The sequence below is a fragment of the Aulonocara stuartgranti genome (genome assembly GCF_965226115.1).
Source record: "Aulonocara stuartgranti genome assembly, chromosome: 10".
NCBI classification, from domain to species: Eukaryota; Metazoa; Chordata; class Actinopteri; order Cichliformes; family Cichlidae; genus Aulonocara; species Aulonocara stuartgranti.
In genome coordinates this window covers 35,455,235-35,469,174 of record NC_138946.1, presented here as the reverse complement: position 1 = coordinate 35,469,174, position 13,940 = coordinate 35,455,235, and the positions used below count along the sequence as shown (strand labels likewise).

At 38.5% G+C, this 13,940-nt stretch overlaps 1 protein-coding gene across 2 annotated transcripts in view; it reads left to right on the top strand.

The window, feature by feature from the left end:
* The window catches only part of LOC309715568 (interferon-induced very large GTPase 1-like), a 51,832-nt gene extending 38,513 nt beyond the window's left edge, over positions 1 to 13,319 (top strand). For both annotated transcript variants that reach the window (XM_082548783.1, XM_082548784.1), the window contains 4 exons: positions 4,428 to 4,456; positions 6,933 to 7,032; positions 7,140 to 7,177; positions 7,283 to 13,319. In XM_082548783.1, the coding sequence (XP_082404909.1) occupies positions 4,428 to 4,456; positions 6,933 to 7,032; positions 7,140 to 7,177; positions 7,283 to 12,124 (5,009 nt within the window). In that variant the 3' untranslated portion in view covers positions 12,125 to 13,319. The remainder of the gene's footprint in view (positions 1 to 4,427; positions 4,457 to 6,932; positions 7,033 to 7,139; positions 7,178 to 7,282) is intronic.
* Positions 13,320 to 13,940: the final 621 nt, after the last annotated feature.

Genomic DNA, 13,940 nt, shown 5'->3' with positions numbered 1-13,940 from the left:
TTTATGCTCTCCACTCGTAGTCCGCAATTTTGGTGATCAATCTCAGAACCTTTGGATTGACTGCAAGGTTTTTCTTAGACATGTTCCGCTTCACTTTGGGTTTATCTTAAGGCACCTGTCGAATGAAAAACAACAACTTCATTAAAAATCTGAACACTGGACTGTATGTTTTTTACGTTTGCAATAAATCTAAATGTAGATTGAGCTTGCTTTTCAGAATCAGAATCAGAATCAGAAAGGTGTTTATTGCCAAATGTTGAGCAGGTTTACAACATTAGGAAATTGCTGCGGTGCTTCAGTGCAAACATAGTGTCATAAATAGCACTTAAGTAGACATGAAAAAAATAAAAGTAGGAATAAGAATTAAAAGTGCTACGTAGAAAGATATATACATTAGTGCAGGTGGTGATCAGTGCCAAACATGGAATGATGCAGTGACACAGCGTAGGGTCATGTGTTAGTGGCGGGGACAGTCATATGGTTATTGTTCATGTGTCCAACAGCAGAGGGGAAGAAACTGTTCTTATGGCGAGAGGTTCTGGTGCGAATGGACCGGAGCCTCCTGCCTGAGGGGAGCAGGTCAAACAGACTGTGTCCAGGGTGAGAAGGGTCAGCTGAGATCCAAGCTGCACACCGCAATGTCCTGGAGGTGTACAGGTCCTGCAGAGATGGGAGTCTGCAGCCAATCACCTTCTCAGCAGAGCGCACAACACGCTGCAGTCTCTGTTTGTCCCTGATAGTGGCTCCAGCGTACCACACAGTGATGGAGGAGGTGAGGATGGACTCGATGATTGCAGTGTAGAACTGCATCATCGTCCGTGTTGGCAGGTTGAATTTCTTCAGCTGCCTCAGGAAGTACAGCCTCTGCTGGGCTTTCTTGATGACGGAGGTGATGGTGGGCTCCCACTTCAGGTCCTGGGTGATGGTGGTACCCAGGAAGCGGAATGAGTCCACAGAGGTGATGGGGGTGTCAGTCAGGATGATGGGGGGGAGTGGGGCTGTGTGCTTCCTGAAGTCCACAATAATCTCCACTGTCTTCTGGGCATTCAGCACCAGGTTGTTGTGGCTGCACCAGGACACCAGACGTTCAACCTCCCTCCTGTAGGCAGACTCATCCCCGTCCGAGATGAGCCCAATAACGGTGGTGTCATCTGCAAACTTGATTAGCTTGACAGACTGGTGGGTGGAGGTGCAGCAGTTGGTGTACAGGGAGAAGAGCAGAGGAGAAAGAACACAGCCCTGAGGGGAGCCGGTGCTGATGGTCCGGGAGTCCGAGACATTCTTTCCCAGCCTCACATGCTGCTTCCTGTCCGTTAGGACAGGTGCGTGCCTTTTGAGTGCGTGTTTGGACATACAGGTCATTGTAGAACAGTGAGGTGATGCAAAGATGTTTGGTTAATCTGTGAGTCTTGCAAATAAATTTTCAGGGTAGTGAAACATCTGTGAACATCTACTACTCAAAGGTCTCTTTCTATAACTTGACATGAATAAAGGATATTTCAGGGACAGCCATCTGAAATGCAAATATTAATTATTTGTTGATTTATCAATCTACAAATCATCTCAACACTCAAGCATTGCTCACTCTTATTTGTTTTAGCTGCAATTGAAGGGAGATCTGGTGATTTGATTTGGATTGCATAACTTTAGATTTCACTGTCTCATTATTCTTATGTTTCAATGCATAAAATTGACTGGTGCCGCCTTACCGTTGCAAGAATTCCAAGGTTGATGCTTGGGCTACTGGATAAGAAATGCTCATGCAGTAGTAAGAGCCAAACATCAGGATAAGTGCGTCGCTGAAGATAGTGATAGGGCCATTCACAATGGCATGGTCCACGGATAACATGAAGTCCTCGGCTGCCAAAGTAGAGTTTCCTGTTTTGTACATGAACAAGAGACAAGGGGACAAAAAACAAGTCCACACATGACTGAAACAACTAACTGCAATGTTACAACTGATGTATATCAATTACATACACTGGCATGCAGTTTGGGCCCCCCAGACAACTGCAGGGTGTCCAAACTTTTGGTGTGGGCCCTTTCCTTTTCTGTTAAAAAAAAAAAAAATGAAAACGATTTTATTTATAATTAAATGTCATCTGTAATTTTATGCCACTTGAAAATTATTTCATCTTCCACTTGCTTAACTGTTCATATGAAATAAAATTTTGACCATGGGTGCCCAAACCTTTACATTAAAGCACCACAACTGCGACAGGTGTAATCTTTTGACATCCTTAAATGCAGCACAATACTCACCTTTACAGCTTACAGCCACTAATCTGCAGAGGAAGAAAAAAAACCTTATAAAAAACCCCTCATAAATCATGAAGCCTGCCAAAATCCAAATATATGTCTGCAATGTACGTTTTTATGTAGTCAAATAATTTCCCTCAGCTGCTTTAGTCTACTTCCTTTCCACAAAATAAAAAAAAATAGTTGGCTTATCCGTTACATGTCCATTACATTTTACAGGGCAAAGCTAGCACAGTTGGCTACTTCTATTTCCCTCACTTTACCATGCAGCTCATCTTGGTGCGCATGAGCTCTCCACAGCAGTGCAGGTGTGTTGCTATAGTTGAACAGCTCGCCTATTAGGTCTTAAGTTGCATACTTAATTTCACATTAGGACAAATGCATCAGTGGCCGCTGTTGTTGCGGGCCCCCTAACGGGTATTAACCGTGTATAAACTATCCACGTTGCAGCTAGGGCTGGGTTTTTATAATCGATTTATCGATTAAAATCGATTCTGGCTTGGATAACGTAAAATCGATTCATTAAAATCCTGAATCGATTTTTTAATATAAATTTATTTTGCCCGAAATGCCAGAATCTCAGGTGAAATCTCACAAAATTTCAACCACCACCAAACAGCTAAGACAGTAAATGAGAGCAGGAACACGGATTCTGCACAAAGACTTAAACACACAGCGCGACCCGCGGATCAGAATCAGTTAGATGTCGCCTTTCTCACGGTCGGGGCTGAAAGCCGACAGCTTGCTGATTCTGATCTGTCGGCGGGTCGAGCTTTGTGTTCACGCCCTTTATGCGCTGATTCTAAAGCTGTTAGTTTGATGTCTCTCCAAACAATATTGACCGAACCAGCAGCAAAAGAAGAACCAAACTATGCTTCACATAAACATCGTCATGTATTCACTCTTACTTTTACTGTTTTGCTTCGACCAAGATGCACAGCTCTCTCTCTCTCTCTCTCTCTCTCTGTACTTCAAGAACAGTTTCCCATCTAAAAATCTGTTTTCTTCATTATTCGCTTACTTGTTACGCACAAGACTACCGATGTTTACAGCGCTGTCGGCCGACGTTTTTTTTTTTTCGTTTCATATACTTCCGAAAAGAAAACCTAATTTCTGCTGTTCAATACTGAACAAATTTAAGCTTTTTAAAATTATGCAAAATGCTTAGCCGTGTCTCTAATAAAACCGCTGTAACTTCAGATTACAATCATGTGTTGATTAATGGTTTTCTTTCGTTTTTGATGTACTGCAGAATATTTTTTATAAAATCCCAGGCCAGCAAAATCACCTTCATGTTTTTCTGTGTTTTATCCTCAGCTACTTTGACACAAAGGCATCTGCTGTGATGCTCACACCTTTGATAAAGTCTTGCGTGTGTCAGCTTCCTTTTTATAGATACAAAAATATGTAAATGTACTTATCTGAATAATAATATTTCTGTCAAAATTTCCCAGATTCAAATTGAATAGAATCGAATTAAATTGAATCGTGGATCGAATCGATTCGGGACCTTGTGAATCGGAATTGAATCGATTCTAGAAATCAGTGACGATACCCAGCCCTAGTTGCAACTGCTGTGTTTACATGGTCACAGAAAGCTGGCAGCTAACAAATTAGCAAACAACAACTCTGCTAGCCAGCAAGCTAGCGGCTGGTCTAATTACACCTTATACATAGAACAGCTACCTCGTCAGGCCAGGACTTTGCAGTCTTTTTACACCTACAGGCCAGTGGACAACTCTTTTAAAATGAGGATGTACAAATCCTGGACAGGGAGGAATGCTGGTTTGAGCGTGGAGTCAAGGAGGCCATTCACGTGAAAAGGGAAAGACCATCTCTGAATCGAGGAGGAGGCCTAAGGGACATTTTTCGCCATCTTACAATGCTGTGATTGCAGCCATTCCCCAACTCTCTGTGAATGGTACTCATGGCCATTGATCAGTGGTCTTTGATCAACAACCACATTCATCTCAGGATTAACAAACTCAGAGATTTTTAGCTAAACCTTATCTCTGTAATATGGTTCAGGAAAATTAAGAAAGCTCCTTGAATGCAAACTGTGGCTCGTGGCAAACAAATTTTTGGCCACCTTTATCATAGAACATAATATATAACACAAAAGATGGTTGCCTTGCATTTTAAATCTTTCCTATGATGTCTTTCCGTAGAAAATAAACAGAAGAGTTCATCTGGACAGGTAATGTTTTTTTTTCATTAATATTTTTCATCTTCTTTCTGAAACACCATAAGCTGCTTTCTGAATATAATTTTAGGCATGTGAAACTTTTATTGCATGTTTTACATGCCTAACATTATCCTTATTCAGGTATAAACAATCACAATACTGACTATTCTTACTAAACTGGGTGTCATGGTTCTTTGGTCTTTGACACAGAGTTTTAGATTTGTTTTTTCTTGTTTTGTATTTTTGATCAGCTTTACTTTATGGTACTGTATAACTCTTGTGTGTGTGTGTGTGTGTGTGTGTGTGTGTGTGTGTGTGTGTGTGTGTGTGTGTGTGTTCAACAATCAGTTACGTGAATATTATGATTTGACATGTATTGTTTGATTAAAGAATATAAACATAAATTAAACATTGAAAAAACTATGTTTAAATGAATAGGATTATACAGATTTTTTTTTTACTTGTCCTTTTTGTTACTTAAGCAATCTGAATTGTTGTCTGAAGGCCAGGAGAGATGCCCAATGGATTTATTTTTTCAAGTGGAGAAAATATGGCGATGCCATATTGGTCCACTTGTTTGATCTATATTATTATTGTTTATTTATTTATTTTAAGTTCTTACAATTGAATAGAGGGGAAGGGGGGACAGTAAGACAAGACACTGAGAAAATCCATTGGATCACCTGTTAAAAGAAGAAAAAAGAAAACAAACAACAAGAGAACAATACAGTATTAAGTATTGAATGTTATTAAGCAGGATGCAAGACCGACAGCACACGATATGCTTTAAGGTAGCTGCCAAGGAAGATATTGATTGTGTCTGTGAGCACCTGTGTGTACACCTGTGTTCATGAGCGTGCTTGAGTTCAAAAGGTTTACATATGGATTCTAAATATAAGGCATTTGTAGGGTTACAGACAACAGATTTACCACTTGGAAAAAAGGTTATCCTACACTTATAGGACTCTATTGAGTTCAAAAGACTCATGCAAATAGATTTACTAAGACATATGTAATGCAATCAAAAATTAGTCAGGGGTTACATCACATTAGGTTAAATCCATAGTAGTTGCTAATGCTAGACAAATAATGTGCTTAAATGCATAGATTAAAATGCTGTATAAAAGTGAGAAAAGTATAATGTGTCCCAGTGTACATTGTCAAGAATTCATTCGTCATGTCCGCTGTGGCAGACGTCGTGGACTGAAGAGAATGTAGATGCACCAATTCCAACGACAGAGACGGAGTAAAATATTAACAAAAAAATTAACCTTTATTTTGGGCTGCACACACTACCAACAAAAGTGAGGAAAGAACAAGAAAAAGTATCAAAACTAAACTGAGCAAAGCTAACAATAAACAGAAGGGATATGGAGAAAAATACAGAAACCTGAAACGCAAAACCTGCAACCTGAAAAACTGGGGAGTTGGGAAACATAAAGAATTTAGCCTCATGGGCAGTGTAGTCTGTGCTGCAGGGAGAATGGACTGCCATACCTGTTATATGTGTGAGTATGAGGGAAGGAGAAAAAGGAGACTTGCAAAGTATGAGTTGTCACTGACCCAAAACGGGAGATGGAAGCATGTAAATGTAATATTAACCATTAGTGGTGCAACGGATCACAGTTGATCCGAAATCCAAACCAATCCCACTCCACAGTTCGGTACGCACGTGACAGGGGATTTCTTTAAATCACCCCGTAGTTCATCAGCTAAGACACCTGAGTTAGAAAACACAAACACTGCAGTCGTCTTTACACGCGTGGGCAGTGATAGACACACGAACTGCGTCTCATCACTGCCTGCGTTCTTTATTTATACACTTCTGTATGTCTGTGTGTGTGTCTGTGTGTGTGTGTGTGTGTGTGTGTGTACAAAAATTACAACGTCACTCAGAATCAACAAAATCAGCACTTCACAAGCACGCTCTGCAAAAGCCTGCGCTTCCTGTCTACTTTGCTCAGAGAACTCAGAGCAACGGGTTTTTTCCCTTTTCTACATATGCATGTTCTCGGAAAGAGATGAGGTTTCTCTTCTCTACATCTAACTGTTCTCTGAAAACAGGAAGTGGTTTAGTAGCTCAATAAGTTTATCACAAAAGTTGTGCACTACTCATGATGTCAGATCAGCATCTTGATGTGGCACACCTGTGAGGTGGGATGGATTATCTCAGCAAAGCAGAAGTGCTCACTATCACACATTTAGACTGATTTGTGAACAATGTTTGGGAGGGATGGTAATATTGTGTATCTGGAGTGACTTTTAGGTCTTTATGTCCATCCCATGTCAAATCGGAGCAGGAACAAAGGTGTTGCGTTTATATTTTTGTTGAGTGTAAATTATACTAAATTCCACTCTAGAATAGTTTCCTCTAATTTCACTAAAAGACCTTGATGGTGTCTTGTTAAATGACAGTGGTCATTAACCAAATTTCATTTGTTTGTTTGTTTCTTTTCTTTTTGGGGTTTTGTGAAATTTTGTTTTTCAGATTGATATGTTGAATGAGCACAACAATGTGCATGATACCAGCCCAAAACCAACAGGAAAAAATAAAATCAAGTCTCAAAACTCATCAAAAACCAATAAAGGTAAGATTTTATGTTAACTCTGATTAATCAGTAACACAAGAGATGAATTATTGATTCCAAGAAATTATTGATTTCAATACCAATGGTTCTGGCTTGCCCTCCTGCAGTAACCTCAGATGATGGCAAGAGTGGGAAAAAGAAAAAGGTAGTAGAATAAATGTTCATTTTAAAAATGAAATGGTAATTTACTGCGTTCTTACACATTACAATGTAATTACATTCAATTTTTTAATATATATTTTTTCTACAGTTATTGAAGGTTTCTGAAGAAAACAGGAAGAAGCGGTACCAAAAAGACTTTGGGATGCTTCTTGGCAAGCTTAACCTTCAATACAAACCAAAAAATCTATTGTCTCCAGTAGATTTTCTACAAATTCTTCCACCTGTAAAACAGCACCATGTCACATCTGAGAAAGCTCTAGCTAATGCTTTTCTTCAAAGGTTGATGATGTTAGACTACAGGGCCAGATACATACCTGTAAGACCAGATAAACGACAGGGAACCAATTTAAAATCTGACATTATTGAGACAAGTAACTCTAATGTGGTTTCTTTTTTGAGAAGCACTGAAGACACACACAAGAAAGAACAGACTCGTGTACATCCAATGGATGTTCAGATGGCAGTATTTCACTGCTCAGACAGCTTCCTTAAACAGATGATGACTACAAAACTCTCTCAGTGTCAGTATGCCTTACCTTTGCTTTTTCCTGACCCAGTGACAATGGAGATTGTGTGTCCTCTATGGACATTTAGACAAATAACAAAAACCTGGAAGGTGATTCACATCAAAGATGACTCACACACTGTAGCCATGAAGAATATTCCAATCAGCAAAGCCAAGACACACTTGGTGTCATTTTTCCGCCTGGGTTCTCTGTCAGTATCTAAATCTCAGTTGATTAACAATTTGATTAATGACCGTCATAGCACCTTCTTCCACAGAGACTGCCCAGGAAGCACCAAATCCCGTTACCTGATGGATGGTGTGGCAGAAATTGCCTGGTATTATCCTGCTGGAAAAACCAATGATGCGTTCAGTGACTGCACTGCCTTTTGTAACCTTCACGGTGATGCTATGTCCATTAAAAAACAATGTGACATACTGACTGATAAATCCTCTATCAATATTTTTCTTTTTATGTCTCATCAAGAAGACAGTGAAACTCTGTCTTATATATCAACTCTCTTTGAATCTCAAAAGCCTCTCATTTGCCTTATTGGTGATAACAGCTCTGATGCTATAAAGACAAAAAATGGAAAATACAAAATGGGTCTTAAAGACAGAAGCCAATCAGATGTAGCTGAACAACTGAAAAAGATCATTAGAGATGTTTTATCTTCACTAGATCATTCCAGCTCCAAAGTATCCTTCCAGCTTGAATCCATGGCTGAGCTTTCTGGAATCAGAACAGATGAAAACGACAAACCCTGCCAAAATGGAAAATCTGCTGCCCTAAAAATTATGTCTCTGCTTACAGAAGACAAAATGGACATCTCAAAGATCAAAGAAAAATTCCTCCCTTGTCAAGGTTATCTGTGGAATAAGTGGTGTAAAATACACAAAGAACTTTATCTTCTTAGAGGAGATATTGAAAAGGATAAAAGTATAAAGGAACAGAAACTCAAAGAAATTCGTCAAAGGCAATGTGATACTCGCTGCAGTAAACTGATGAAACTGTTCATTAAAAGCCTCTCGTCATCATCATCACCAACAGACAAAGAGTATTTCCTTAAATGGACTCAGATCTTAATGGATGGCCTCTCTACAGACGATCTTTCTTTAATTCTCCAAAGCCTCAATAAAAAGTGGTCTGAGGTTTTGGAATTAAAAAACAAATCAGGCAAATCAGATAAAAACAAAGATGTTATGGAGAAGTTGTTAGAAAAACAAACTGAGCTTGAAAACATATCAAAAGAATTGCAGTCGGCAACTTTTGGTTTGGAGCACATCTTCAGAGAAATGGGACAGATCTATGAAGCCCATAAAATAACACAAAAAGAGAGTAAGTACACTGACTGGTCTAAATACCCTGAGTTGGCAGCACAGCTGATGATATCAGGACACCCAATGGAGCTGATGGATGGTGATGCAGGCCATGTGCCTTTAACATGGATCTCCAGTCTGTTGGAGGAAGTCATCAAGAAACTGGGGGACCAAAGAGTTTTTGTGTTATCAGTTTTGGGCCTACAAAGCAGTGGAAAATCAACAATGCTGAACACCATGTTTGGGCTGCAATTTGCAGTGAGTGCTGGCAGGTGCACCAAAGGTGCCTTCATGCAGCTGCTCAAAGTATCAGAGGCAATGAAGAAAAACTATGACTATGTTCTAGTGGTGGACACTGAAGGACTTCGTGCTCTTGAGTTGGAGGGTTGTATCACTCGTCACCATGACAACGAACTGGCAACATTTGTTGTTGGTCTGGGAAACCTGACACTGATAAACATTTTTGGAGAGAATCCATCTGAGATGCAAGACATTCTGCAGATTGTTGTTCAGGCTTTTATGAGGATGAAGAAAGTTAAGCTTTCTCCCAGTTGTGTGTTTGTCCATCAGAATGTTACAGATGTTTCAGCTGCAGAGAAGAATATGGATGGAAAGAGACGCCTGCAGGAAAAACTGGACCAGATGGCCAAACTAGCAGCTGAAGAGGAGGTTTTCAATGCAGAATGTTTCAGTGATGTTATTGAATTTAATGTACAAAAAGATGTCAAGTATTGTGCTCAACTATGGGAGGGCAGTCCACCCATGGCTCCACCAAATCCAGATTACAGTGAAAGCATACAAGATCTGAAAGACACCATCCTCTCGAAAGCCTCAAAATCTGCTGGGATCACTATCTCACAGTTAAACAACAAAATTCGAAACCTGTGGGATGCTCTTCTGAATGAAAATTTTGTTTTCAGTTTTAGAAACACACTTGAAATTGCAGTTTATAGAAAACTTGAAGTTGAGTATGGGAACTGGACCTGGGCCCTGAGGAGCAACATGCTGACCACTGAAAACATGCTTCACAACAAAATTGAAAATGGAAAACTTGAAAATTTAGAGGCAACTGATCTTTTAAAGGAGACAAGTAAGACATATGATGGTATCAGAAAAGCAATGCAAAAGTACTTTGAGGATGAGAGAGAGAAAGAAATGTTGGCTCAGTGGAAAAGCCGATTTGAAATCAAAATCAAAGAATTCCGTGGTGACCAGGTGAGCAGAGTAAAAAGAAAACTTGATGAAGTTATCCAGCAGAAGAAGGCTCGTAAAAAAATGGATGATAAGAAAACCGAGTTTGAGAATAAGCTGCTACAAAAGAGTAAGGAGCTCGCTCAACAACTAAAGCATAAGGACACAAGTGAAAATGAGCTTGAAAAGCAGTTCAACTCTGTTTGGAGCGGATGGGTTACTGAATTTAGAACAGATACAAAACCTGTTGAAAAAATCAGCTTGACAGATGATCAGGTCAATCTTCTTACTGAACTTGGTTATGAAGACAATCTTATTGATGGATGCAAAAAGAATGGAAGATATAAACAATTATCACAGCTTGGTGATTATTCAGTTTATAGCAAAAATCAAGATCATGTGACAAGTGAACCTAATCAAAATAATGTTGAAGATAACAAAGACACGTCCTGGAGTTTTATCGCATTTATAACGAAACCATTTTCAAAGACGCAAGAAAAACAGCAAGATAAATCATGCAATGCCTTTTCACATGAAGAACAACAAGAGATCAGATCCCTAATAGATAAAGTTGAACAACACTCAAATGAATCAATCAAAAGCAAACCAATAGCTACACAAGGCTACACAACAGCTTATTTGCATGAAATGGCCATACATGTAAAAGACGATGTGGAAAAATTTCAGTCTGAATGGAAATGCGCTTTGAAGAAGGAGTTTGTAGTTGATTTGTTACTGTATGTGTTCAACAGGACAGAGAGACATATTCTAGACTCCCAGGAGAAATTCAAACAGAACAATGACCCACTCAATTATTTCGAAAGCAAGAAAGATCAGTATTACACTATATTTAGAAGCTTTTATCAAGAAAATTCATCTGCTGTTGTGCTTGGAAAACTGATTTGCGAAAGGTTAATGTTTCCCATTGTTAATGCAGTCTGTAACATGACTGCCATTGATCTTGCTGGGGACATGAGATGCAATTTTGAAGTATTCAATGTGAATAGGCTGAACTTGGAGAAATATGTGTTGAAGTCACTTGCAGAGAAAGAAGACTTTATTGAGTTCATTGCCTACATCAGAAACCCAAGAAATACAACAGAACAGTTTATAAAAGCAGAAGTAGAGAAATACATTTTCATAGATCACAAAGATGAAGCTGTGGATATAGTCATAAAAAATGTTGATGATATCAAAAAACTTGTGAGTCAAGCTTTATTTACTGCAACACAAACTGTCGAACATCAGAAAGGAGACACAGACATGTGGCTAGAAGAATTTTTCAGTTTGCTGAATGATGATCTAACAGTTAATACTATTCATTCTCAAAACTTCAGTGACATAAACAATTTTCAGTTTCTCAAGGATGAGACAGAAAAAGAACTTACATTCGTCATAGAAAAGATAAAAGAAATCTCATTAGATCGTCTGATGAAATCCAGGCTGAAGGCAGATGAAATCCTCATTGATCAGCTGTGTAAATGTTGCTGGGAAAAATGTCCCTTTTGTGGAGCTGTTTGTACCAACACCATACCAGATCACAAAGGTGATGACCACTCTGTCCCTTTCCATCGACCATCTGGGATTAATGGATGGCATTATAGAAATACAGTGGAATTCAGCATCAATTTCTGTACAACGAGTGTTGCGAGTGATAACAGTTTTTATCCTGAATATTACTCAGATTACACCATCCCCTTTAAAGAGTATAGAAAAGCTGGTGAAAGGTATAAAAACTGGAGAATTATCCCTGATGAGTCTAAACTTGCATACTGGAAATGGTTTGTTTCGAAATTTAAAGAGAACCTGGAAGTATACTACAACTTAAAATTCCAAGGCAAAGGAGACATTCCCTTTCCGTGGACAGAAATCTCTAGAGAAAAAGCCATTGACAGTCTGAATGAAATGTTATAGTGAGTCAAAGAAAGCGCTACCAAAAAATTGCCAAAAACTGAGCTGTTATACATCAAAGAATGATAAAGTCGATTTATGAAAATGTATCTTTATTTTACATCTAATTTTGTTATTTTGTCTGAGAAATACAATATCTGTAAAATTCATTGAAAAAAAGAATAGAAATCATGTCCATAAAGTTTATTCCCTCCCTTCTTTTCTGTGTAGAAATTAAAGCTTTTTCCTACAGATAAAGGGAAAACAGTGTATGAGTTTAGAGTTTATTTAAGTGTTACAAAAGCTTAATGATCGAAGGACAATCTCCTTTCATTCTAATTTTGTGAGTGTGACCACATTACTCTGTAGCAATTTAAGATCTGTTTTCATGATAAAATCCTTTAAACTCTGTTCTAATACTACCAATAAGTGACAACATAAAGAGAATGTAAATTTTACATATATGCAAATGTTAATAGGCAAAATGGGTTGGAAAGAAGTAAAACATTTAGATTTACTACTGAATTTACTGTTGTTCTCTATTTTTTTTTAATCTGAAATGCATTGCAATTTGTGGGCATTTTCATTTGATATTAATATTTTAATTCTGTCCAGTCCAGTCAGTTTGATGCATTTGTACTTTATCCAGATTTTACAAATAATTGGCAACCATAATAGTGTTCTTTTAATGATTTATTTTTGTTGTTTGCTTTTAATAAATTAACATTTAATTTTGTCATGATTAGTTATTTATTGCAAGGTTTATCCATTTTAGTCATCATTTATGCCTCCAAGACAATATGATGTAAAAAAAAAAAACGAAGAAATGTCAAACGGTCAATGTGATATACCAGTGTGAGAGCCATAAACTGTGTAAAGGACATATCTATGATGATCTCAGTCACCCAGTTGTTTGTGAAATTACATTTTTAAGGGGGTTAGGTATTAAGAGATTATGACTTAGTTATCTCCGTTTGGAGCTCCGTTGCACGGTCCTAGCGGCCGACTGGACCCTTATTCTCCTTATGATCTTATAGTGTTACATATGTGCTTCTCCTCTGTTTTCCTTTTATGTGTTGAGTCTTGGTAACATCCCACATGATGGCATATAGAGAGGATGCCAATGTAAAAATCCCTGTTTGAATGCACTTACCAAGGGAAATGGCCAAAAGTGCTCAGGTCTAAATAAAAAACAAATATAATAAATACATAAAAAATACATCCACATGATTATGTGATTTGAGTTTTTCAATGGCAGCAGTGTTAATTTCAACTACGCCGCCTCAAATCAAGCCTCACTTTATTGATATATTAGAATAAATGGGGATCTGAGCAGTCACATGAAGTATTACTCCTATGTAGACCGCCTTGTCCCAATTTGGGACATTTCTCATCATCTCCCCAATATACTGCCTGTTTCGGCTGTAATTATCTTTAATCTTTGCCATATATCTTCCCATTTGGAGTAGACGCCCCTGTTGAGCCAGGCCAGATAAAAAAAAGAAGTAAAAAAGACCAATAAAATCACTTCATCAAAGCATTCTTCTTAAAAAGTGATCCACCTAATCCCTCCCTCGTTATTTTCCTTCCCTCCTCCTCCCCAAACCATAAAAATTAAAATAACACCTGACCATATTCATATTGTGTGTTACATGTTAAGCGCCTTCTTGGCTTAAAATTACTAATAGAATGTCAAATATGTCCCTGTCTCCCCCAGGCCCCACCTCCCCTCTCAGACCAGCCTTTGAGCCTTCTCTTCCAACCCCCATTAATCTGGATTCCAAGATAAAAATTCTTACCGGGGAACTCACCTGCCCTTCCATCTGTGGTCAGGCTCCAC